At 39.1% G+C, this 27,677-nt stretch overlaps 2 protein-coding genes across 11 annotated transcripts in view; one reads left to right on the top strand and one right to left on the bottom strand.

Moving 5' to 3' along the window:
- The window catches only part of EML6 (EMAP like 6), a 288,870-nt gene extending 284,791 nt beyond the window's left edge, over positions 1 to 4,079 (top strand). For 3 of the 7 annotated variants that reach the window (XM_025261030.3, XM_044925914.2, XM_044925912.2), the window contains 3 exons: positions 111 to 321; positions 713 to 813; positions 2,423 to 4,079. In XM_025261030.3, coding sequence (XP_025116815.2) covers positions 111 to 321; positions 713 to 813; positions 2,423 to 2,447 — 337 coding nt within the window. In that variant the 3' untranslated portion in view covers positions 2,448 to 4,079. Of the gene's footprint in view, positions 1 to 110; positions 322 to 712; positions 814 to 2,422 lie in introns of those variants that run through there. The other 4 variants (XM_044925913.2, XM_025261033.3, XR_006543336.2 and 1 more) reach the window with 4 other exon arrangements.
- Positions 4,080 to 4,539: 460 nt separating this feature from the next.
- Positions 4,540 to 27,677, bottom strand: part of RTN4 (reticulon 4) — a 71,118-nt gene continuing 47,980 nt past the window's right edge. For all 4 annotated transcript variants that reach the window (XM_006071253.3, XM_006071255.3, XM_006071256.3 and 1 more), the window contains 6 exons: positions 19,986 to 20,193; positions 16,604 to 16,742; positions 6,836 to 6,905; positions 6,165 to 6,211; positions 5,915 to 5,973; positions 4,540 to 5,529 (listed from right to left, as the gene is read on the bottom strand). In XM_006071253.3, the coding sequence (XP_006071315.2) occupies positions 5,487 to 5,529; positions 5,915 to 5,973; positions 6,165 to 6,211; positions 6,836 to 6,905; positions 16,604 to 16,742; positions 19,986 to 20,193 (566 nt within the window). In that variant the 3' untranslated portion in view covers positions 4,540 to 5,486. The remainder of the gene's footprint in view (positions 5,530 to 5,914; positions 5,974 to 6,164; positions 6,212 to 6,835; positions 6,906 to 16,603; positions 16,743 to 19,985; positions 20,194 to 27,677) is intronic.

Genomic DNA, 27,677 nt, shown 5'->3' on the forward strand with positions numbered 1-27,677 from the left:
GCCCGAGGCAGAGAACAGCAGGAGCTGGGGCAAGTACACAGAGAAGGGGGCGCGGAGGGGAACAGAGGAGCCACGTGACTGCACTGACTCTTCGTCTCCTCCCGGGAGAGGATGCCTGACTGCAGGAAGCCTTGTCACACACCTCACACCTCTTCCTGTTGGAACAGCATTCTGGGAGACGAAGTCATTGGCATCTGGCCGCGAAATGCAGACAAGGCTGACGTCAACTGCGCCTGTGTGACCCATGCAGGGCTGAACATCGTCACGGGAGACGACTTTGGGCTGGTGAAGCTCTTTGATTTTCCATGCACAGAGAAATTTGTGAGTTTCCCTTAGAGTAATTCCCTACACAGCCTCTAGGCTCTTTGACGTTGTGCATTCTCCCCGAGATTGTGGCCACATGGACACGACTATCTACAATCTAGCACAAGAGGAATCTTGTCACAGCCCTGGGGAGACTTGGCCACCCCTAACCTTTTTCTCTCCTTCACAAGGGGAAGTCTTGGAAGCTAGGAGGATGGGGGTGAGGGTACCGAGCAGGGCAAGAGTGAGGCAGGAAGCCAGTTAAGGGCTGGCTCCCAGAGATGTCCAGACCTAACAGGCACCCCGTGGGTGAAGGGAAGCCTGGGGAGGCGGAGCGGAGTCCTGGGAGTAGTCCAGGATTGCTGAAGGACAGGCTCTCTTAGTCACCTCAATTCCCTTTTGCTCACAGGCCAAACATAAGCGTTACTTCGGTCACTCAGCTCATGTGACGAACATCCGTTTCTCTCATGACGACAAGTATGTAGTCAGCACTGGAGGAGACGACTGCAGGTACCAACCTGATTCATCTGGCTCTGCCCCAAAGCCTGGCCTTCACCCCTACCATCCCCACCTCAATTGTCAGCTCCTCCCAGGGGCACGGGAGGGGCTGGTATGGGCAGTGACCAAGAGATGCAGTGAGGACTTCCCAGTGTAAGGTATTTAGTCTCCAGTGACCCCAAACGCTAACCGTGATGGGCCTCTGTCCCCACTAGGTTGGCCTGGGATCGGAGAGAAGCCAAGGGCAGGTCAGAGCTACTCTGGGCATTGCTGGTTGGAAGGGCAGGTGCTGAGGGACCCAACCTCCACGCGGTGATTTCAGTAGGAGCTGCAGGCTGTTGCATATAATCAGGAGGGACCTTGATCCACGGGCCTTGTAACTCAGAACTTCCAGTTCATCACTCGAGTTCTTACATGGATGATTAATCCACAACTCTGTGAGAGGTTTATAAATAGTAACGTTGGGCCTCAGTCACGCAGAACACATTACCCAATTTTACACGTGAGATCAGACAAGGAGTGAAGCCGTTAGGACCAGTGCTGGTTAGTAGCTGGAGAACCTCCCCCAGCGTGTGGACTCCTAAACCCGGTGGGCCCCTAACGTTCACCACTGCTCAGGGAGAAACAGGCCTCATGCTCTGGGAGGCATGACTGGTCTTCCAAGGTTTTGGAAGGAGCCCCTAGCAGCCTACTCCAGAGATGCTATCCAAGGAGCTCTCTCGTGTCCCTCCACCAAGGGCCTTTCTCATTTGGAGTGTGGGGGACCAGCACGAGGTCATCCGAAGTCATTCAGCTTCTCCACATCTCATGTGGATGAAGAGCTTTACAGAAACATGAATACAGGTTTCTGTTCAATTGAGGACTGGGCTCACAGGGGCATCAAGAAGAAACACATGCATTTTTAGTAATCTTGAGTAAGGTTGTGGAAAAGGTACCTATAGAGAATTTTAACCCACTTTCTACCCAAAAGCATTTTGTAGAAAATGGCCCCAAAGGAGGCTTTCTGCTGGCCCCCCGGAAACATCCATCTCCAGGCCACTGTGTCAACCACCGCAGGCACTTAGAGCCGTTGAGAGAGGGCCGACAGCAGCTCCCGGGGTGGGGAGGGGCAGGAGGACCCCCATCCAAAGCAGCACCAACCAGACCGTGAACAAGCAGCCACAGGAGACAGAAGCTAACCTGGAGATCTGAGGGGGCTGTCGGTCACTATAAAGGGCTTGGATGTCACATTCCCAACACAGGGCCCCCCTCGGCCTGGCAGCCATGAGCTCCTGTCACCCCGGCCCTGTGCTGAACACTAGAAAGAGCTCTCCTGCTTGAGTGGAGCTGATAAAACCTCTTCAGTGGTAACAAGAGAGAAGTGTGAAGTCAAGCTGCCAGCAGTCCTCCCGTTCAGAAGGGACATGCTAAAAGAGCCAGACCAAACAGATAACATAGACCTTAAAAAAAAAACAAACCAATAGACCTTTAATTGGTGGCAAGATCCCTGGTTTGTCTTCTAAAATTGAAATCAAAATGTTCAGCCTGAGCTTGACTCTGGAGCTCTTGGCAAGAATGACTTTTGTCACTTGACAAAAGTTATGATGTCCAGCCCCGCAAAATGTTTGGTCTGTCTTTTCAGTGTATTTGTTTGGCGATGCCTATAAATGCCAGAATCCGCTTTCCTGCTGCCGCCACGGCTGGCAACCACAGAGGCCATGACGAGGTACCTCCTGGCTGCCAGCTGCTGGGAAAGGTCTACGCCGCCAACAAGCTACATGAGCTCCAAGTGCTGGTGAAATGTGACTGCTCCCATCACCTGAAGCTTCCAAAACCGGGATGTCAAGAGGGAAGGTCAGTGCTGACGTGTTAAGACTGCTTGCCTCTCTTCCTGAGACTCAAAACTACACGTACTCACTACACTGACAAAGAAATCCTATCTGATAATGTAGCCCACTGACAAAATTTAAAGCCTCAGTTACCCTAACCAATATGTAGCTTTTAATTTGCATCAAAACTTTTACAAAAGATGTTTTGCTATTATGTTTCTATATACTTTAAAAATGTTCATTTTTACAAATAAGGAAGTTGAACAGGACAGCTTAAGTTAGATTCACCGAAATACTAGAAATACTGATAGCCTTTGTTCTCCACATTTAGCTTTCAAAACCAAATGAGCCATGTATAAACAAGTTGAGAAACTTAATTTTTTTAATGTTTCGTTTGCAGAGTTTTATATCCATTAAGTGCCTTTGAAAGCTTCCAGTTGTGTGGGCTGCTATCTCACCTCCCACAAATTATCTCATATGGTGCTAAAACTTCAAAACTGAGGAGGGCTACAGGATCCTAGCAGATTCCTGGTCACCCATGTCATGTGTTTCGGTCAAGGCTTCCCGAAGGAAAGACATTAGTTATGTGCTTGGGAAACAGTGGCTATTTGAAGTTGAGCAGCAAAGAAACTTAAGTTCAGGTGTTGGAAGATGGGTGGGTAGAGTGGGTTTCATTATACTGCGTGCCAAACCCACAACATCCAAAACATTTCAAATAAAACAAAACTACTACAAAATAGACAAAGAAGGGGGAAAAAAAAGCTCAAGTAGGTCCAGGAAGATGAGCTGATTTATCCTGCTGAACCTAAAATGGTAACAGAGGAGGTGCCTGGAGGCTGCGCTGGGAGGGCCGCTCCCAGAGTAGGGTAGACTTGATTCCAGTGGTGTGCTTCAGGTGAACGACACAGGTCAAGTCTGGATTCAAAAAAAATCTCTGCAGAACAAATTCCTAAGCCCAAAGCAGTATTATTTGATAACTCAAGATTATAAAGCAAAATAATCTAGTTCAGAGTTGGCTGGATGACAGAATGTGACTCGGCCAACAAAATCAGAGGCACCCTGGACCACCTCCCATCATACTTGACACTTGCTGACCACTAACGAGGGGCTGATGATGGCACATGCTGGAGGGCAGGTTGGTGACAGGCTGGGACTCTGAGCACATACATTATACCAATTAGACCTTCTAGTCAGTGAACTAAAATTCTGGATCTTGAGTTACTGGCTATTTTCAGTTGTCAGTTTAGAGGAACGGTGAAACGAAGCATTTTCAATTAAATAGATTAACATTTACCACAGAAGTGCTTCAACATTCTAAATGGATTAGATCACTCATTAAGCTATTTTTATATGCCAGTTTATTAATGCCTTACATTAACCCACTGATAGGTTGTTGGGCCCACAGTTAGAGTCCCTATGCAGCCCTAATTCTGTTTTCTGTCTCCATGTGACTGGTGATGCTGAGTGATAACCATGAGTGATAACCATGTCTGCCTATATTGTACACTGACCTTTCATACTGATTGAACCTTGCATTGAAATAACTATGTGAAGAACAAATTTATCAATGATGATATATGTACACACTATATTTAAAGAGCAATAGTGTCTGTGTGTCAAGAAAAGTTCTTAAATCTGATTTGTAAACATTTATATGGTATGATTTTATGTATGTTAATAAATCCTGCACTGTATTCCATATGTTAACATATTGGTGCATGAATTTATTTTCAATTAAAGTATTAAAAATACATAATTTAAAAACATTGTGGTATGTGTCAAATAGATTTAATTATGAAACATGGCTACCCTGAGCTTAAAGTCTTTCTGGAAGTGCAAGCCAGTGCACACCCTCGTGTGGGCGAAGTCCACCCTTGTGTCTAATACGTTCATTCTACAGCAGGTTCAGGAAACCAAAATACGAAACATCTTTTAAGTCTATAAGCTTTATTGATACTTTGCTTTTACAGTTCACAATGCATTCCACAGATTTAGTTCAATACACCTTAAACCACAATTGTATAAATCGTCATTTATAATTTCTTACATAACAATGTTTGATATTTGCAAACATTTTTGGAAGCATTAGATTCAGTCCAGAGTTTGTGATAAAATTAACTACAGTAAGTCTGTGAAGTTTATGTTGAGGAGTTCTGTTTGCATGGCATCAGTTCGTGTTGAAAACAGATGGTAGTGCGCCTAGAAATACGTTTTTTCCCTAGCTTATGTGTTTTGGAACTACACACATAAAACCAATGACAGAAGTATCGAGCACTGTGGGGCAGCTGGGAAGGTAAAGGGCTAAGCTTCGTGAAACACTATATATAGATATATATATAATCTATATTTACTTATATTGGCAATTAATACAACAGTAAATTTCACAATACACCTAGAACATACCAGGAAAGGCAAGCTTTTTCACTCCTGCCTTGGTGGTATGATCTCGTCTAAACATTTCATTTCAGAAAATCTGCATCAACCTACACAGACCGTACACAGTGCACAAACTGTGAAAAGGCTTATTTCTTTCAGCTCCACTTTCTTTGCAATTCCCCAAATACAGCAAGACTACCTGCGACAAAGTGTAATATACAGCTTTCTCAGATCTTTGTTTATTCACCAGTGCCTCATACAGGAAAAACAAATATGATTACGATTTAAATCCATACATAGCAGCTTACAATACTTAAGATGATGATGAACACAGGGCAGTCAAGACAGGTCATTTTTCCTCAGACACTGCGTTGCTAAAAGTAAAGATCTGTGAAACTGCACTGCAATGTCAAGGCTTTGTTCTTCCTGACCCTCCCCAATGGAATCAAATGAATATCCCCTTTAAAGATAAACTCCTATTGTTAACTCTTTCAGGCTTTCTTATTCAGCTTTACGCTTCAATCCAGGGATTTTTGCTTGGATTCTACAAATGAGAAGGAGGGGGGAAAAGGTCAGTGTAAATACTGTGAATTTACAATATTTTGTTTTCTGCTTCTTAAAATGTCTGTCCTTCAAGACTTACATGTACATTGCTCAGCTTATACAAAAAATAAAATCCTAAGGCTGTCAAACTACAAGCTATAATTTTGCCACCTTGACCTCACAAATTATAGACTGAAAGCCTTAGATACATGTTAAGTTGATACAGAATCAATGATCCAAATGTTAGGAAAAAATCTTTTGGCAGCTCACACTTTAGGTCTGACTGAAATTGACTACTATGTCTTGACATGAAAATACTGCACTGTTGTCCAAGTCCAGTACACCTAGCCTGAGTGTAAAACAAAGTGCAGATTTTAAATACTTACTTAGCCATAGCATCTTTAACATTCTTATTTGCAAGTCCTAGATAATGATCTATTTGCGCCTGAAAGAGATAAAGAATTTATTAGAAAATTACCATTGCTAACAAATCTTAGAACTGTGTTCCAACATATTAAAGGCTTAAGAAACTGCCACATTTCTCGTTTTTCATAAGGTTTTGGAAACTGGCACTGACATTTCTAAGTTCCACATAAGAGAATGAGGTTTGTATTCCGAAATCTGCAGTTAAATTACCTGATGCCGTTCATAAATAACAGGAACACTGAAGAGTGAAATCAGAGCTGAAAAAGGAAATACACAAGCTTTAAAGTAGATTGCAGTGTTTGTTCCCTAAATCATACCACAGTTATCAAACGGGCAGCACTCTTTTAAGATAGCCAGGAATGTTCCTACTACAGGGAGACACAGCTGCTGGTGGGCAGAGCAATGAATTAACCAAGGGAGCCAGGAGCCACTCCTGGCTTCACATTACCGACTTTATAAAATATAAGCATCCCTAGTTAGTCAGACATACGACTGCACATCAAATAAGGCCACTCTTGATCTGGTTTATCACTGTTGGAGTAGTCTTCAGGAAGTAAAGTGGCATTTCCATAAATAATGTAAGTATTAGCAATTTATTTAAGAAGATCACAACCTCTAATGTATATCCCTCTATTTTTCCTACAATATAAGAATATTTTCCACTAAAACATCTTAAAGTTCGTTGCACACCATTGTTTTTGGGGGGGGGGGGGAGGGGGGTGGTGGTGGGCTGTGCTGTGCAGTATGCAGGATCTTGGTTCCCACACCAGGGATCAAACCCATGGCCTCTGCAGTGGAAATATGGAGTCTTAACTACTAGTCTGCCAGGAAGTCCCCAATCTTTTTAAAAATGTTTCATTCTGTTGGTTTTGTAGACTTACCCAAAATTAGTAGTGTCAGACCATTGAACAAGGCACCAACATAGGTAAATACCCACATCAACACTGCAAACTGTAAGAGAATAACAGCCAATTAAAGACAAAATTCAAGTCAAGTTTTAAAATTAAACCTTTAAATAAATACATCCCATGTAAATGCCAAACTACTATAGGCATACTCCCTGGAGATTTGGTAAAAACAATATGGATATTTCACTAAGCTGCCAGGCTCAATTCAGGAATTTCAGAATCTAATTAAAACAGTTAATAGATATGATTCATTTTCCTCTGAAGTACAGTAATAGTTGATTCTGTTTCCCCTAAAATCAGAAAGCATAACAAAGGTCACCACCTTGCCCCTCCAGCTCTACTACAGTATTCAACTTCTAAAATGGGAAGACTGGAAAGCTATCGTGAGAATTAACTATTGAAAATGACTTTAAAGTACCAACAAGTGATTCAAGATTTATTTACATGAGCTGAATGACTCAGACATATATCTGAATAAGCAATAATGGTGCAAGGAGACTATGTCTCAAGTACCCAAAATATCAGCTCTAGCATTTTATTAAGGATCAGAAGGACTTTCTCCCCAGTAATAAATGTTTTAACAGCCAATGAGGACTCCTCAAACTTTTAAACCTAATAAAAAAATTGACCATTATTATTCTTTTAGCCACTGCCGCCTTTATTTAGCAAACACTAACCCAGTTCTTACTATTGAGGTATTAGTACCACACACAGTTTTAAGTGCTTTACAAATACAAGCTCATGTCCCCTCCTGCAATTTCATGAGGTAGGCGCTGCTGTCATTACCACAGCGGATGAAGACGCTAAGGAAAAAACAGAGGTTTAGGAACTTGCCAGAACTGAGGCTATACTGTCATATTTCACTGTGCCTACAAAGAGCAACACTTTGGTTACCCCTATAATTGAATTTAATGTTCAAGTGAGCAAATATCAAGCATTCTTAACAGCTTCCAATTGCAAATCAAAAATTAAATGCTGTCCTGGTCTTTGCAACTTCTATTGAACCTCTGGTAGAAGGGTCTGAAGCGTTGACTCCAGTTAGCAAGCCCTTTCCCTCTCACATAGTTTTACAGACTCCTATTGCAAAAGCTAAATATAACTTCTGCACTTGAGCAAGTTTACCATAGAGCAACAGAGTTATTTTCATCCATCACCATCCACCAAGTCGAAAAGAGAAGGGTCGCCCTACATTTTAGAAGAAACTGCTTTAGCAATAAAGATACCCTTACCATGACAAAATTCAGAAACTAACACACAAGCTAAAAATAAGTCCTAATTTGGTCATAAAGTCACTGACAAGGCTGCACTCTAAATCCATGAAAAAAGAGAAGCCCAAGTCTTCACACCAAGGTGATGCAGGGGGTTCAGATGTCACTAGATCTGCCTCTTGCAGGACACTTTCTAAAAGGCAGATGATCCAGGCGCAGAGAGGAATGGAGGGAGGTTTCAGACCTCTGTGGGGGCAGGCTGGTGACACAAATGCACGAGGGAGTCTCGGCGACCACGGCAGACATGCGCCTTTTACCTCTCAAGAAGCACCTGCGCTCCAGGCCAGTGCCGCAGGTTTCCTCATTTTAGGAGAGAGACCCAGAAATTCACATTTTTATGTGCTATCACAGAATTTGCCAATGTTGCAGCTAAGTCTGGAGAAAATTTAACACTTCAGGGCCCAAAACAAAAATACTGGCTAAGGGTTTCCAGAGAGGACTCCATCAGAAGAGAAAGAACTTAAGAGCTAACATCAAGCAACTGCACAATTACTGAAGCTTATTAGGTAATAACAGCAACTAACAAATTTCTCAGTTAACTTCATCATAACCCCAAAAGTTAAATACTGTTATTATCCCCATAAAAGAAAAAAACAAGATACAGAAAGATGAGAGCAAGTTGCCAAACCAGAGGTGACAGTAACTGCAGGTTCATCTGACTCCAGAATCTCCGCTCTGCTATACAGTAAAGCCACTTACAGAGGACATGTGGCCAAGTTGCTTTAGTAATGTCGGACTCGGTGCAACCCTACGGATGTAGCCCGCCAGGCTCCTCTGTCCATGGGATTCTCCAGGCAAGAATACTGGAGTGGGTTGCCATGCCCTCCTCCATTTATTAATGGTTATGAATGTACATGCTGTTATAAAGAAGCAGGGGAATGTCCAATGAATGCTTTAAACCTACAAATTCTATGCTATTCCATGGCAAACACTTGGCAACACCGCAGCCAATGCATACTAACAGAGGAAGTCAAAGGCTCATGTCTCTTTAGGCAGTAATGAGACAGGAGGAAAGCGGGGGCCCAGCACAGTGAAGGTCTAGTAATACTGGAAGAGAGCAAAGGCCACGTCTTGTCTTTTGTCTGGGGGTATAGGAATTCAATTCAAGTGTGTATCACATGTATACCTCACTGAAAAGCTCTGTAGATTTTATTTGATGTCTCTATGGGGTGGGGAGGCATTTTTAAGGAAAATGGGGGGAGGATGCATGACAATTTCAGAAATTACTTTGGCAATTCACATTTTCAAACTTTTTCTGCAGTTTTAAACACTGAAAATCATTTGACTTTTGCTCTCTTCAGCCTCATTCATTACTAATCACATTTTCACAAGCTCATTTCCTGTCTAAATTTTCTGCAAGCCAAAGGAACCAGAAAGGAAACTGTCAAAATGTGTATGTTAATAAATGCCTAAGAGCCTGAGGGCTATATTTAATGTTCTTTTGGGTCAGCTATTTCTGGAATTCAGGCCTTTTTCCTCACTTTCAGATTTCAGACGGAATTCTGGAACATTATGGTTACCTGATGTTCAGACAAATATAGCTAGACATTTAACTACAATTTTAAAATATATTTTCCCCAAAAGTCATATAGATCTACTTTCATAAAGAATCCAGTGTTTATCCCACAAAGTTATGTGACAGAAAAATAAGAACCTCTGCCTAAAACACCTGGTCTTAGTATCTGGTAAGAACAGAAATGGTATGGACCTAACAGAAGCAGAAGGTATTAAGAGGTGGCAAGAATTCACAGAACTATACAAAAAAGACCTTAATGACCCAGATAACCATGATGGTGTGATCACTCACCTAGAGCCAGACATCCTGGAATATGAAGTCAAGTGGGCCTAAGGAAGCATCATTACAAACAAAGCTAGTGGAGGTGATGGAATTCCAGCTGAGCTATTTCAAATCCTGAAAGATGATGCTGTGAAAGTGCTACATTCAATATGCGAGCAAATTTGGAAAACAGCAGTGGCCACAGGACTGGAAAAGGTCAGTTTTCATTCCAATCCCAAAGAAAGACAACACCAAAGAATGCTCAAACTACCGCACAATTGCACTCATCTCACAAGCTAGCAAAGTAATGCCCAAAATTCTCCAAGCGAGGCCTCAACAGTAAGTGAACTGAGAACTTCCAGATGTTCAAACTGGATTTAGAAAGGGCAGAGGAACCAGAGATCAAATTGCCAACATCCGTTGGCTCACAGAAAAAGCAAGAGAATTCCAGAAAAACATCTGCTTCATCAACTACGGCTAAAGCCTTGATCTGTGTGGATCACAACAAACTGGAAAATTCTTGAAAAGATGGGAATACCAGACCACCTGACCTGCCTCCTGAGAAATCTGTATGCAGGTCAAGAAGCAACAATGAGAAATGGACATGGAACAACAGACTGATTCCAAATTGGGAAAGGAGTACATCAAGGCTGTACACTGTCACTCTGTTTATTTAACTTATATGCAGAGTACATCATGTGAAATGCTGGGCTGGAAGAAGCACAAGTTGGAATCAAGATTGCCAGGAGAAATATCAATAACCTCAGATATGCAGATGACACCACCCTTATGGCAGAAAGTGAAGAACTAAAAAGCCTCTTGATGAAAGTGAAAGAGGAGAGTGAAAAAGCTGGCTTAAAACTCAACATTCAAATAACTAAGATCATGGCATCTGGCCCCAACATTTCATGGCAAAAAACATGGGAAACAATGGAAACAGTGAGAGACTTTATTTTCTTGGGCTCCAACATCACTGCAGATGGTGACTGCAGCCATGAAATTAAAAGATGCTTACTCCTTGGAAGAAAAGTTATGATCAACCTGCTGCTGCTACGGCTAAGTCGCTTCAGTCAGAGTCTGTGCGACCCCACAGACGGCAGCCTACCAGGCTCCGCCATCCCTGGGATTCTCTAGGCAAGAACACTGGAGTGGGTTGCCATTTCCTTCTCCAATGCATGAAAGTGAAAGGTGAAAGTGAAGTCGCTCAGTCGTATCCGACTCTTCGCGACCCCATGGACTGCAGCCTACCAGGCTCCTCCCATCCATGGGATTTTTCCAGGCAAGAGTACTGGAGTGGGGTGCCACTGCCTTCTCCTAGACAGCATATTAAAAAGCAGAGATGTTACTTTGCGGACAAAGGTCCATCTAGTCAAAGCTATGGCTTTTCCAGTAGTCGTATGGATGTGAGAGTTGAACTATAAAGAAAACTGAGTGCCAAAGAATTGATGCTTTTGAACTGTGGTGTTGGAGAAGACTCTTGAGAGTCCCTTAGACAGCAAGGAAATCAAACCAATCAACCCTAGAGAAAATCAGTCCTGAATATTCATTGGAAGGACTGATGCTAAAGCTCCAATACTTTAGCCACCTGATGATGCAAAGACCTGACTCATTTGAAAAGACCCTGATGCTCGGAAAGATTGAAGGCAGGAGGAGAAGGGGATGATGGGATGAGATGGTTGGATGGCATCACTGACTCAATGGACATGAGTTTGAACAAGCTCTGGGAGCTGGTGATGGACAGGGAAGCCTGGTGTGCTCAGTCCATGGAGTCACAACGAGTTGGACACAACTGAGCGACTGAACTGAATTGAAAGCACTAGACTTTTTCTTGGGATTTGAGGTTTCAAAAGGCAGAACCCCCTAGTAAAGCTGAGCCCAGTAGAGACCTTCACATGCTTTTCTAATGAAGAAGGTGGGAAGAAAACTATAGCCCAGGGTTACATACAGCTTAAACCACAACTTTTAAAACCAGTGACTCCCCAAGCAGTGTCCTTAGAAAAATTAAATCACAATTTCAGGGAATGGGACTCCCACCTCTTCCCCCTCCCAAGTATCATTAAATTGTGTAGCTTCCAGTGATTGCAATGTGCAGCCAAGACTGAGAACCATTGTTTTAAAATAAGAGCCCCCATCTAAAAGACCCCTTACACAGAAGGTCAGTCACAGAACAGAATTAAACCATAACCAGGTGGTTTAAATTTGTTCAACCATCTTATACTACTGTTCTGGTAGTCATGGGTGTTATTTAAACAAGGTTGACAAATTTCACTAGGTTAAAGAAAGTTATCCAGCCTCTTTTGGACTTCTCAGAAACTAATAAGGTAATACACACTAGGCTCTCCAAGAAAAGGACACATACACAGCTTTCACAGCTTACTTTTACTAGAACCCTCCTCCTTTACCTCCTTTTCCATTAATTCTCTTCCCCTTACCTTATGTCTGGCATTCAATGTAACAAACCCACTTTACAACAAATCCTGAGGATTGATCAAAACATTTGCCTGTGGTAAAATTTTATACTAATGTTTGAAATAAATGCTGCTGAATGGAATTAGAAATATTTTGTCAATGATTTTGCCCATAATATTTGACTAGAATTAGTCTTCTGGAAAATGGACTGTTTCTCAATCTAGGGACACCTGAAATTTTTTCTAAGATTTAGAAGCCTGCAGTTAACTGCAAGGGAAGAAAACAAATGCAACAATTACAGCTGACCTCTGAGCACAGGAGTCTGAACTACACAGGTCCACCTGTCAGCACAGTTTTTTCAGCAGTAAACACTACAGGATCCTCAGTTGTTTGAACCTGTGAATATGGAGCCAGGGGTACCAGAGGAACCACAGACACAGAGGGGCCTTGGATAAGCTCCTTATCCAAGGGGCTGTGGAGAGCCAGCCATGAACTGCGCACAGACTGTCGACTCTGTGTGTGTGTGGGGCGGGGGTCAGTGCTCCCAATCCCCACACTGGTCAAGGGTCAACTGTACACAAGGATTTAAAAGGAGAAATCTGCAGCATGTGTCTTATTTTTATTTGTCCAGGTCAACCACCAAAAGGGAGATCTAGATGAGGCACACTGATAACCACCGTCTCATGTCAAGTCTTTTCCAACAGGCCTGATGAACCCTGGGGTTTGGTTATTTCTTCAGAATAACCTATAGAATAGCCAGGCCCCCTCACACACTTCCAAAAATATGATAGTAAGAAAGGAGAAGAAAAATTTCACATGCTAAGAATAATGACTCTAAATTTTGTAATTTCTGAGGAAGAAGGTTTCAAATAGAAGTAGTGGTAATTATGACCCAGAGTCTAGAAATGTAGATTATATAAATTTGAGGGCATGAAACATTTACAAAGATAGTGACTTATAGAGAAACTTCTTTCAAATTTTAGAAAGCTATTATTTTAAATAAGCCACAGAGCTTGATACAATGTCTATTTTCTAAATGAAAAACAAAATTATAAATGAGACTAATTCATTCTATATTTTCTTAAAATTAATGTGGTGTCCATTTTCCTAGTTATGAACAATATAAAATAAAAGTAATCCAAATGAAAAGCTGGTTCTTATAAATTTTTTAAAAACTCTGTTATTTAACAAGATAAATTCATTTGGAAACTGCAGAGACTGGGGCTATTTATTAGCAAACTTTCCAAATTTAAAACCTGAATAAAAGGAAATACAATCAATTTAACAGAGCAAATTGATTTTTCCTTTAAACTGAAGAAGAGAAAGAAAAAAAAGAGATCTGAAAAAACATTTTTGCTCGCTTTAGGGAGGAAGAATATGATTCTCCCACCAACTGCTGTGCTAAAAGGCAAAGGGTAAATGAGTCAGAAGGAAAATAATCTTTTTAAAAATGCTCTCTATATGAATAAAAACTATGGAGGTGAGAGGGGCAAACACTCAAGGAACTTCCTCTAGAAAAGGAATACTATTAAGTCATTTTAAAGGGAGACAACAGTGCTTTGTTTTCCTCAGCTTTTCTCAGTTAGACATATTAAGCAAGTATCCTGTGTTTCTATAGTTCCCTTATTCAGTGAAAACAAGTGGAATCTATACTACCCATACACAATGATGTAAGAAAAGGTTTAACTGAAGTACTCCATGTACAGCAGAACCACGAAGTTTATCAAGGAAGACCCTCCATGTATATTATCAGAGGGCTTTGTATTGCAAGAATAAGACAGACACCCTGCCTTATTCCTTGCCTCAACAGATTTTGAGACCTAAATGCAAGGCTCATTCAGAGTATTAATACAAATGTTATTTTGAGCCCTGAGTGAATCTGCCTCAGCAGAAATCACCAAGCAGCTTTCCTTGAGCTTGCCAAAAAACACTACTTTGGAAAACCATTCAAAGAAGTTTTCTCTTTCCTAATCCTTAAGGAGAAGCAGTAGTAAACTAGGCTCCTAATTCAACTGCTTTTTCCCCCCAATATTAAGAAACAATATTTTTTAAATAAAAGAAAATTTCATAAAATGTAAGTGTTCCAAAAGTAACCTATCTCATTATATGCCACTTCAAATTATTATTACCTTCAAATTAGCAAAATCACTGAAGGCAAGAATTTACCAAGTTCAGATTCTTTCATTTATGTTAGCTTCCTCATTAAGAAAAAACCAAAAAACCCAAGGTAATTTTCAAAGGAAATTTTTAAAATGAGATTTAACAGCAAAAAGAAATTATCTCATAAAAGTATTTATTAATAAAATTTCCTTTTCATCTACTTTCAAATATCTGTGCAAATCAGATTTTAAAGGTTTTCTAAAGTATTTAATCAGTCCTCCTGTAATATTTTCTCACTTCTCTAGCCTTTGCAAATACTTCCACACCTACATAACCGTGTACATACGTACGTACATATAGAACTACGTACTGTGTACTACATACGTACACATAGAACTGTGTACGGAGGACAATACGCTCTGAAAGAATAAGATTTCAACTGATTAAAGACAAGGGGAAACTTGAAGCTCTAGAAAACAATGAATGAGTCATTCCCAGATCAATTTGTTTTGTTTTAAACAGATTTCTTCCAGAATGCCTCTTCTCTCAAGAAAAATGTTAGACGTGCGTAACTGCCTTCATTGTTACACAGTGCAAACATGAGGACTTTTGGTTTATATCTGTTGCAGTTTTTATTAATAAGTATATAAAAAAAAAATGACTCCTCACAATCCAGCTTCATGATGCCTTTGTTCGAAGCCCTCCGCTCCCCACCAACAATTTTTGACTGCCGAATTCAGAGATGGCCCTATGCTGTTTGAACCTCTGTGTCACTACTTAGTGTTTCCTCTCAATTAACTCCTACCCACAAAATGCTTCATTTTAAACTACACTAGTGCATTCCCCTCAAGAATTTTTCAAACATGTTTTACCCCCAGCAGTCAACCTGTTCACTGCAAATACACTTCAATGAATAGAAACTGGTTTCTTCCAGGACCCATGAGTACAAGGTTGAATTTGATTTGCTCCCAAATATTATTTGTTTCCTCTTGATACTAATCAAAGATCCCAATGATATAACCATGATCTCTTTATTTACAGACTGACATCAGATTATTTTAAAGCACTACTACAGAATGGGTCACTAAATGCAAGCACTCTACACAAAAGAGATAATAAATAATAAAATGAAACTCAATTTTTTACCATTAATGTTATTCGTAACTGAGGTTCCAAGTCTTAATAGAGAAGCATACAGCTGAAAATAATGTCCATTACTGGCCTATTAAGGCTAAGATACATGTTAAAAGCATTTTGAGCATGTAAACCTATTCTGACCACTACAGAAATTGTTTTGCCAAATCTAAAGGCCCAATCGTCCTATTGCTATGACATCCTTGGTTCGCACAACAAATTGCAAACTTGTACATATCTCTTGGAAAAGAGAAATTGTGGTAATTACTACCATAGTACATTTCTACCCAGGCAACAAGTCTGTCTTAAATCACAGGCTGCTACTGCTGCTGCTAAGTCGCTTCAGTCGTGTCCGACTCTGTGCAACCCCGTAGACGGCAGCCCACCAGGCTCCCCCATCCCTGGGATTCTCCAGGCAAGAACACTGGAGTGGGTTGCCATTTCCTTCTCCAATGCATGAAAGTGAAAAGTGAAAGTGCAGTCGCTCAGTTATGTGACCAATTTAGTGCTCATTTAGAATCAGTCTGAACTGTGGCAAGCTTACTTACAAGGTGAGACTAATAGCTGCTATGTAGCAAGATCCAAAAACTAAATTCCAAAGATTACCAACTGATGATTAGTTGAAGTGTTTCAGAATATTAACACTTTTCAAGAAAACATTCAAAAAAAGTGTAGGAATATGAAATAGCTTATATGTATATATGAATTACACACAAGCTAAGAAATTAAGTGCCAGACTCTGAAAGTCAAACCAGATGAAATAATATTTGGCATTAAATCTACTAGATAATCTTTATTCTTACAGCCAAAATTCTCATTTTTAATCTTTATGACTTCCAAAACTTAAGAATTTATAACATTTTCCTTTAAAAAGCAATTGCCTTTCCTCCATCTTAAATATTTTATTTGATTCTGAATTTCAGAACAGAAGTTTACAGTAATGATTTCATTACATCTTTATCATTTACTTTAATATAGAAAACAGAGTTTTACTCTCTTAACTCCGATGTTAAATTCTGGGTATGTCAAAAAATGGAAAGCAAATAAACTTACCTTCAGAGAATCAACTAAATCATCAACTAAGAAGAGGCGTCTGAGTTCTTTTATTGTGCAGTTAACATGACCAAGAGCAGAATTACTGTACTTCTGAACCAACTCCTCAGATATAGCAACTTCAGATTCCAAATATGCCCTAGAAAAGAAGACACACCTTAACTGTCACTGACTGGAATGGTTTTTTGCGAATGTCAATCAATTGGCAAGTAGATATCCATAAAGGAGCACATTAATAAAATATTTTACTACAGAAGTGTACTCCTTCCAAATTAATAAGCACAATGTAAAAACTCACCAAGCATGGGGTGTTTGATTGATAAGGCAGGTATAGAAAACAAGCATGCTTTGAAATCAGACCTATCTGAGCTTGAATGTTAAGCTCTGCCACTTACCTGGCTGTGTAACTTTAGAAGTTATTTAGTCATCCCTTTAAATCAGTTTCCTCATTTATACAACAGAGATTATCTTGAGATTTCAATGAGTAAAGTGCTTATTAACACAATCAAGGACAAAGAAGCACTCAATTAATGTAGTTATTATTGTGGATTTGGTTTTTTCAGGTGGACAAAATGTTATCAAGTTTTCCTAACAAAGATCCTATTCATTTCCAAATAACTACACTCTCTTTGCCTAATCTTTAGGGGAAAGAAAATGAAAGTGAAGTTGATCAGTTGGGTCTGACTCTTTGGGACCCCATGGACTGTGTAGCCTACCAGGTTCCTCCGTCCATGGGATTTTCCAGGCAAGAATACTGGAATGAAAACACCAATAAATCAAGCCCCGGACTGTTCAATCAGGTGCTCCAATCTATAGTGAAATAGCTGGAATTGTCAAATTTAAGAAGACAACTGTAATGGGGACAAATAGTCAAGTCAGCAGGAATTGTTTCATTATTGTTTCAAATATCTTGGAGCAATCAGAAGTGCTATTCTCTCTTATCTGTTGGAAGCAGCTCCTTATCCAGTCCCTCTCAAAAACTCCCCATGTCTGTGGACACTAGTTACACTGGGAATTACAGTCCTCTCTAGTAATTCCTTGTCTCCTAGCTCTACTCCTGCAATATGCCCAAATATATCTCCTTGTTTTTATTCACTATACCATCACTATAATTTAAGTGGATTTATTTGGATTCCTTTTTTTTTTTTTTGAGCTATACTAGATAGTGCTATTCAGGCTTAACTCAGGAATCAGAAGACCTGATACCACCTAGGTATTTAACCTTGCAAGGGCATGTAACTTCTCTGGGTCATGGTTCCAACTCTGCAAAATTAGAGAAACAGACTTCCTGAATCCATTCAAACTCAAAACATTCTATGATTCTGACTTTCCAACCCTGAATGTTTCCAATCTTCTTTCTCACTGCTCTTCTGTAGTTCAAAATTGAGCTATTCATCAAATGTTCTTCACCTTAACGGGAGGCTTTGTTCCTCATGCTCTCTCCCCATCCACAGCGTCCTCCTCTCACCTCTAGCGAGGGCACACCCAAGTCAGTCAGCACCACCTCAAATCCCACCCATACATGAAAGCCTCTCCGACACCCTACTATGTAACTCAAATAATGCTTTCTTTTGTATTCTTCTTATAGTAATTATCATATCCATCCTGAAATACAGACGTGTGTATACTTGTACATTTTTTTCTACTACAGTATAAACTGTCAAGGACTAGAACATTATCTTTATTAGTACAATGTCTAGCACAGGACAACTAGTATTTCAGTTCAGTCGCTCATTCGTGTCCAACTCTTTGTGATCCCATGGACTGCAGCACGCCAGGCTTCCCAGTCCATCATTATTTATTGGCCAACAAATAGCAAGTTATTATTATCAAGTTAAAAATGGTCACACATTCACACCTAACCCTTAAACCAGCAAAAATTTATTAATGCAGTTTTAAGAAATATAAAGAAGTGGCTGATTTGACTTTAGCTGTATTCTGTTTCTCTGTACCACTGCTTTTGTTCCTGCTGAAGACAAGACGTCTGCCCAGCAGGCCCAAAGGCATGCACCGGAAGATATTTACATTCATTCACCCGGCATTTCTGTGCTATTACTGCAATGGCAGCACAGCTGCCCCTCTTTCCCAAAGCCCACAGGTATTACATATCAATATATGATATTCACTTTACTAATGTGACTGGAGAACTTGGAAAACTGTCCAAAAGGTGGTTAAATTGGCATGTTAGCTGAATTTATTACTATCAAAGACCTTTGAGCTAATGATAATGTTTCGTTAGTTTCTTTTAAAAGTCTTCGTTAAATCAAACAATATGTAAAATTTATAGATAATTTAGAATTGTTGGCCTGACAATATTTTTATATATTTCAGTGTAACTAATTAAAAATCATACTCCTTTACGACTTGTGGCATGATATAACTGCTGTTTTGAAACTGCAATTTTGTATTACTGAATTCACTGTTTCCTCTGTAAAATGTAGTAATGTCTAGTCTCATAGAGTCTCATGAAAACTGGGAACCTGAAATTAGGACAACAGGGGTGCTAAGTGATAGAAACTGGTAAGTCTGAGATAAAAGGCTCATTGAAAAATATGAAAATTTAGTCGCTGTCAGGGGCCAGGTGGGGAGCAGCTATAGGGACAAAATATCTTTTGAGTATAACGAAAATATCTGGAATGAGATGGTGATGGTTGTACAATTCCATGAATATATGAAAAACCACTGAATTCTACGGTATGTGAATTATCTCAATTTTTAAAGGAGGGGATGAGGGTGGGGAAAGTGCTGAGTATGAAGTGAGATCAGAAGATCCAAGTTGAGGTGTGTCCACCCCATTAGCAACCAGAGATATAATGCTAGTATACTTGTCAAAATAAGGTAAGGAGATGATAATTTACAGACAAGAAAATGGTGAAATAAAGGATAATACCAAAGTAATGCCTCAGGAAAGGAGGAGAAGAAACTAGATAGAGTAGGAAAGAATGGTAAGAAAAGACATAGACATAGTGAGGAAGCACAATGGAAAAGCATAATATCAGCATAAAAAGTAATCAATAAAGAAAATATAACTCTCGCCAATCCCAAACATGTTAAAAAGATATAGCTTCCTTAAAAGTAAAATTAGGTAACCAACACCTACTTCTAATAAGTAAATATTACTAACATGTAGTGGAGTTAGGCTACAGCTAATGATACATAAACCCAGGCTTTTCCATCAGGAGCCTATGAAATGACCATTAGGAAATCTCAAAAACAGATGCTTCTGGTATAGCTTTTTAGCAAAAATCTGCAATTATCTTTTAGCAGTTAAAAAAAAAAAAAAGCACGCCTGTAACTCTACAAATAGCAGAAATTAGTCTGAGTCAATACTGAGACTGTTTGTAGTGCTGCCAACGTGTGCCTTGTTTTCCAGACATCTCACCTGAATGGGTGGCCTTCATCAGATTTCTGGATAGCCTGGATCACACCCTTATATATCCTAAAGCTGATAGTCACAGACAGCAGGGCCAAGGCAATGTAGGCCGTTACACTCACAATGCTGAATACTGTCAGCGAGAGCAGCAGGAACAAGCTGGCACCAAACACCACTCCAGTCTTCTTAATGTCTCTCCAGTAGAGGAGGTCAACAACTAAAGATGTAAAAAGAAGAGATCTGAAATTAGAACATTACCTTACCCATTTTTATTTACCTACAAAAGTAAAATGGCCTTAAGTGTGTGTGTGTGTGTGTGTGTGTGTGTGTATATATATATATATTCAAATAATAGAAAAAATATCTTAACACAGAAAAACTACTAACTCAAAACATGCTAAGAAATTAAAACTTTACTAAAAACTAAACAAGTGAGTTTCACGTCTCTGCTTTTAAGAGATCTCTGAGAAATTTCACAAAACTGTGACGTAACCTGGCTATCACTGAAACAAACATTTCCTACAAAGCTAGTAACAGAGGGAAATAGCCTTTACACTACCCAGAAAGCTATTTTCCTCTAGGAGCAGGTAAATGCAATGCCATAAAACTTTAGGTGTCAAAGAAAAAAACATGTTACACTATTATATAATGTTTATTAATAGTAAGGAGTCGGACAAAGCCTAACCTAGCAAGTCTGCTCTTGGCCCATGGTCACAGGCCACCGTGGGGATCGAATAACCAGGGGCCTGTGGTCTCAGGATCAGGTTATGTACAACCCAAGGAGAACATAATTATGTACAACCCTCCTCTGCAGGAGGCCCAAGAGCTCTTGAACTCACAGGCCAAACATAGTTCATCCCTTTCTGGAATGTGGACAGTTGGGATCGGGGAGCATTCTTATAGTAAAATAAATATGGATACACTCAAGTACACTTTTAAATAGTTAATTTTTAAGATGAAGGAGGCAATAAAGAAAAATCACATCTAGGGGCTACTTCAGTCTTGATCCCCAGGTCCTCTAATGTGTTTGAACTTCCTTTAGTGTTAAGGGTACTTTTGTGGGAAAATTTATGTATATGAACTACAAAATGTTAGATATTATTATGAAGCCCTAAATTCCTATTAGTAAATGAGTACTGATTAAGATATTTTAAATGCCCATAAGTGTGCTGCACATACCAGGGGTTCAACATTTATTATGTTTAAGGAACATTTATTCCACCCTCCTAAATATGATCTGATTTGAATGCTATTAATTTAACATCCTATATATGATTTACAGCTTTGTTTTCAAACTCTGATTTCAACTATTTATTAAAGTTTCTCTATTTCGAGTTTCCTCAACTCTGCCTAAAACACCCATATCAGTTTTGTTCTATTCAACTAGTTTCTACTACTATGCCAATATACTAGCACAACTGTGACTTGATCAGAACTTGAAATAGTGCATCTGCACCATGAATAACAAACACTAAATAACAGCAATGCCAATAGCTTTCTGACATTCAGCACTCACTCACTGAGCTGATACTGTTAAAAAACAAAAACAACTCAACCTAGTAGAATGAATTTAAAGACCTGAAAATGGGGCCATGGATTTTTCTTTAAGCCCTGTCCAACTCTAAAACACTGTAATTCTAGAAAGATAAGACACATAAAAACAGTATCAGTAAATTTTAAAACAAATACCATACCACTGTGAGAATTTAGAAAAGGAAAAAGACTGGAGGAAATTTTAAAAGACTTTGTGAAAGAGGCAGATATCAAGCTGAGTCTTGAAGAATGGGTAGGCATCTAGAAAACCTACAGGGACAGGGCTCACTGTAAGTCTCTGCTAGCAACAATCCTAATAACCAGTGCAGTTTTCTTTCTTTCAGCAAGAGGGAAGGGAAAGCAGTAACAAAGTTGGCCTTTGGTAACATTCTTTCCTGGAGGCGCCCCCTGTGCCCCACAACAGCAGCTTATCTAAGACAGACACAACAGGAGCTTACACAGACAAAGCCCTGAAGACTCCTGAGTTGAACCACCTAGACTCAAACACTGATTCCATAACATACTAGTTATGTGACTTCAGGTAAGTCATTAAATCACTCTACACTTCACCTTCTTCCTCTATAGAATATATATACAAATAGGAATGATTTTACTGAGATCATTACTGATTTTACTGAGATGCTGTAAGGATTAAGTGAGATAATGAATTAACAAAATTCTTCATTAGTAAGATAATGAATAGAATACATTTAATATAGTATACAGCATAAAATAAGTATTTCTTAATAAATGTCAAAGCTGTTATTTTTGTTATTAGTATAAATGCCACCATAATCATTATCACCTTCTTATTCAGGTTTTTAAATAATAAATACACAGAGAAAAAGAAAATGTTAACCTAGTGCCTTCCAGATGGCACTAGTGGTAAAGAACCCGCCCGCCAATGTAGGAGATGTAAGAGACTTGGGTTCCACCCCTGGATTGGGAGATCCCCTGGAGGAGGGCACAGCAATTCACTCTAGTATTCTTGCCTGGAGAATCCCATGGACAGAGGAGCCTAGTGGGCTATGGTCCATAGGACTGAAAAGAGTTGGACATGACCAAAGCAACTTAGCACACATTGCTGTGTTATATCACAAACATGTCACTTTATAAATCACCAGAAAAGGATTTTAAAACATACTTAAGTTTTCATCATTACAGGGCAAATACAAGTTGATAACCTAAATGAATGAGCAAGTAAACACCCCAAATCTATTTTTATATTAAAAAAAAAAAACCTCTTCCTTTGTAAAAATGTCTGATCCTCAACATGCTCCAGAACATTTATTAACCCTCAAATCAACTATTGTTGATAAAAGATAAATGCAGATATCCTATTTCTTACCATTAGACTTAGAGGTATATACAACATATATTAACGTCAAATCAAGTTACATAATTAAACAAGAGTTACTGTCCAAACAGTTTCAATGACTAGATAAGAATTATTTATTAGTAGTCTCTGATTGCTGTATAGATGGCTGTGGTGGAAAGAAGTACCAGGAACAAGGACTCAAGAAACCCACACCCTGGTACCCACATCCTCAGCATTGTATAACTCTGGATGAGGCTCTACTTTCTGTAGACTCACAGAAACAAACAGGATTCACAGTTAGTACAAAGATACACATCAATCCTGCATTCAAATTCCCAGTGTGTCCAAATTAGTCCGATTTTATGTTCTATTGTTTGCGTGAGATAAAAATTTTAAATATCTGCTTTCTTTTTTGATCTAGATTTACCAGGGGGTGAGAAGCTTAAATATTTTTATTTATATCAGTTTTTTGAAATGAACATTCCTTTTGGTCAAACATTATTAAGATTTAGGAAAACAAATTCACATTCCTATAATTTTTCAAGCCATTATAAACTATGCCATTATGACAACAGTATGAGAGGAGCTAAAAAAAGAAAAAGACTGAAAAGCTACATACTTTTTACACCTAAGAAATGTCTCCCACGTTGCCAATCTACATTCTCCACATAGCCCTTTATTTCCTGAGTCAGCATTTACTGGGCACTTAGATCAAATACTGTCTATAGACATTATCTCTTTCAATTAAAACTCTAAGAGGCAGGCTTTTAGACAAGAAAAGCGAGACCCAGATCATTTAATAAGTGGTGAACATGAATTTTTAACATAGGCTTCCACGGATAAAACTCACCCTCTTCATGCATGATGCCAAATTAAAGGCTCAGACTTTTATTAAAAATGTGTTAACTATGAAGTCTGAATGGAGAAGGCAATGGCACCCCACTCCAGTACTCTTGCCTGGAAAATCCATGGACAGTGGAGCCTGGTGGGCTGCAGTCCATGGGGTCGCTAAGAGTCAGACACAACTGAGCGACTTCACTTTCTCTTTTGACTTTCATGCATTGGAGAAGGAAATGGCAACCCACTCCAGTGTTCTTGCCTGGAGAATCCCAGGGACGGGGGAGGCTGGTGGGCTTCCGTCTATGGGGTCGCACAGAGTCGGACACAACTGAAGCGACTTAGCAGCAGTAGCAGCAGCATGAAGTTTGAAAGGCTATCAAGTTAACAGTTTTTATCTCTGGGTTGAACTGTTATGAACTTAATTTGCTTCATTCTCTTTTATGCCACCTGAAATTGTCCCTTTTTGAGGGAAGCATGAATTACTACTATATTTACCAAAAATACACCCTTTCTATTCCTGTTTGATACCACTAGAGAATCTTATAACAAATGTGGTTCTCCCAGTAGGCTTTCCTACTGGGAAGAAAATACCCTCCCTGATACCTTAATATTAATATTTACATACAGCTCATAGTTAAAATTCTGGTGCTTTGGGCTGAATCAAGCCAATTTCCTCTAAGCTAATGATATGAGAAGTCATGTATATGATCCAGTGATATTCAGTGACTGCTGCTAATGTAAACCTAACTGCATCCAAGTACAGTAAACTATAACCTACTGCTTCCTTTCTACCTATCAAATGGTTCCTAAAAATGAGGTCTTTTCAAGAAATGGAAGAGCTCTGAAGATCTTGTCTGCAAGTCTATATATACTGTGTGAAAATATGCAAATAGCTATATAAGAGCTCTCAAAGCAGATTTGATGAGAGTCATGTGGAAATAAGTCCCAGAGATGCCCTGGTGATGAGGAGGAACAAAGGGCAGAAGAGTCAAGAGAGACACGACAACTAGGTACTGATAGGCAAACATAAGACAAAAGCAGTATACCCTACAGGAAGGTCTGAGAAGCAATCCGCATGGTCATCATGGTCATTGTGCCAAGTATAGAAGGGTTTCAATCTTTTTTTGTAAAGGAATTTAACAGATTGTTAATGAAGCTGCAAGGATTAAAAAAATACAGTTTCTAGCAAAGAGGGGTACAATTTTAATTGATATTCACCAATATTTCTAGTTTCACAGATTCCTTAAATTGGTTTTAATGAAAAAACTTTGAAAGATAAAGTTTATCCAGTATTGGTGATTCTCAATGGAGGGAGTCATAAAATTTTTTCAAAATCCTTTCCTTCTTGAGAAATATATTCAAATACTATTGCTTCTAATATCCATCAAGAAATGTATGCACTATATCCATTAGTTAATTTAGATGTTTGTTCAACCCTGACACCAAAATCAGGCAGACACATCACAAGAAAACTACAGACCAAGATTCCTTATGAATACAGATATAGTAATCCTCAACAAGGTACGAGCAATCTGAATCTAGCAACACATTAAAAGGGTTACATACCATGGCCAAGTGGTATTTATCACAGGAATACAAGGCTGATTTCAACATAGGAAAACCCATCAATAATACATCATATTAAAAGAATTAAGGACAAAACCCCACATGATCACAACAAAGAAGCATATGACAACATCCAAGACCCTTTTCATTAGAAAAATACAAACTAACAATAGGAATGGAAGGAATGTCCTCAAGCTGATAAAGGTTATCTACAAAAAACCCACAACTAACATCATACTTAATGGTGAAAGACTGAAAGCATTTCCCCTAAGGCCAAGAACTAGGGTAGGATATTCCTCTTTCAACTTATATTCAACACTGTCCTGGAGATATGGAGGTAGGGCAGTCAAGAAAAAGAAATAAAAGGTATCCAGACAGTAAAGGAAGAAATTCAACGATCTCTATTTGCAAATAAGACAATGTTACAGGTGGAAAATCCTAAGGAATCCACCAAAAAAGCAACAAACTAATAAACAAGTCCAGAAAGGTTGTAGGATATATATATATACACACACATATATATATTGATCAATATACAAAAAATCAATTGTATTTCTATACTAGCAGTGAATGATCTGAAAATGGATTAAGAAAAGAATTCCATTTACAATAGCATCAAAAAGTTTAAACAGAGCAAAAGACTTAGAAACTGAAACTACAAGTGTTGAAAGAAATTAAAGACAAAAACATAGAAAGACAGCCCATGTTTACAGATTAAAAGGCATTATTATAAAAATGGTATTATGCCTCCAATTGATCTATAGAGCAATCTCTAGCAAAATCCTAGCTGCCTTTTAGAAAAAACTGACAAGCCAACTATAGAATTCCTATGGAAATGCAAGAGATCCAGAATAGCCAGAATAATTTTGAAAAACAAGAGAGTTGGAGCTTTCCTTTTTCAAAGCTTCCAACAAAGCTACAGTAATCAGTTTGGTAGCTGCATAAGGATGGACAGATAGATAGATTATGGAATAAAATTAAAAGTCCAGAAATAAACCCTTACATTATGGTCAAGTGATTTTTGACAAGGATGCAAAGACATTCAATGGGGGAAAGAACAGTTTTTTCAACAAGTGGCACTAGGACAACTGGACATTTAACTTCAAAGAGACTGAGGCTGGACCCATACCTTACACCATATACAACTTAAAACGGATTAAAGACCTGAAGAGTTTAAAGTACAAAACTTAGAAGAAAAAAATAAGTATAAATCTTCATGATTTTGGATTAGGCAATGTTTCCTTATAGCAGAAACAGTTTAAAAAAAGTAATAAATTGACCTCAATAAATTAAAAACTTCTGTGCTTTAGAGGACATTATCAAAGTGAATATTCAACCACAGAATAGGAGAAAGTATTTACAAATTAAACATCTGATACAAGACTTGAATTCAGAATATATTTAAGAAACTCTTACAACTCAACAATAGAAAGACAAATCAGCTGAAAATTGGCAAAGGATTTGAATATAAATTTCTGCAAAGAATATGGCCAGTAAGCAATGTAAAGGTGTCATTAATCATTAGAGAAATGCAAACCAAAACCACAACCAGATATCACTTCAGACACACTAGGCTGGCTAAAATAAAAAAGGCAGATGACAAATGTTGGCAAGAAGTAAAAGACTGGAATCCTCTTACATTGCTGATGGGAATATAAAATTCAGCAATGGTGAAAAACTGGCAATCCCTCAAAAAGTTGAACAGAGAGTTACCATATGACCCAGCAATTCCACTCCTAGGAATTTCCATTCAAAAGACTAGAAAAATCTATGTATACAACGTTCACAGCAGCATTACTCATAGTAACCCAAAGAGGAAACAATCCAAATATCCGTCAACTGATGAATGGCCAGTACTTTGGCCACCTCATGCGAAGAGTTGACTCACTGGAAAAGACTCTGATGCTGGGAGGGATTGAGGGCAGGAGGAAAAGGGGACGAAAGAGGATGAGATGGCTGGATGGCATCACTGACTCGACAGACATGGGTCTGAGTGAACTCTGGGAGTTGGTGATGGACAGGGAGGCCTGGAGTGCTGCGATTCATGGGGTCGCAACGAGTCGGACACGACTGAGCGACTGAACTGAACTGATAAATGGATAAACAAAATATTCATATGACAGAATATTATTCAGCCATAAAAAGGAATGAAGTACTGATAACATGCAACAACATGGATGAGTCTTGAAAATATTACGCTAAGCTAAAGAAGCCAAACACAAAAGGTTACACAGTTGTACGGTTCTGTTTACATCAAGTGTCTTGAATAGGCAATTCTATAGAAGCAGAAAGCAGATTTGTGGTTGCCAAGAACTGGGAGTAGAGACTGGGAATGACTGATGATGGGTTTAAGATTTTTTTGAGGGTGGGGATGAAAATGTTTTGAAATTAAATAATGGTGATGGCTGCACAATTCTGGAAATACACTAAAAATCAATGTTGTA

Source organism: Bubalus bubalis, chromosome 12 (assembly GCF_019923935.1).
Source record: "Bubalus bubalis isolate 160015118507 breed Murrah chromosome 12, NDDB_SH_1, whole genome shotgun sequence".
Lineage (NCBI taxonomy): Eukaryota > Metazoa > Chordata > Mammalia > Artiodactyla > Bovidae > Bubalus > Bubalus bubalis.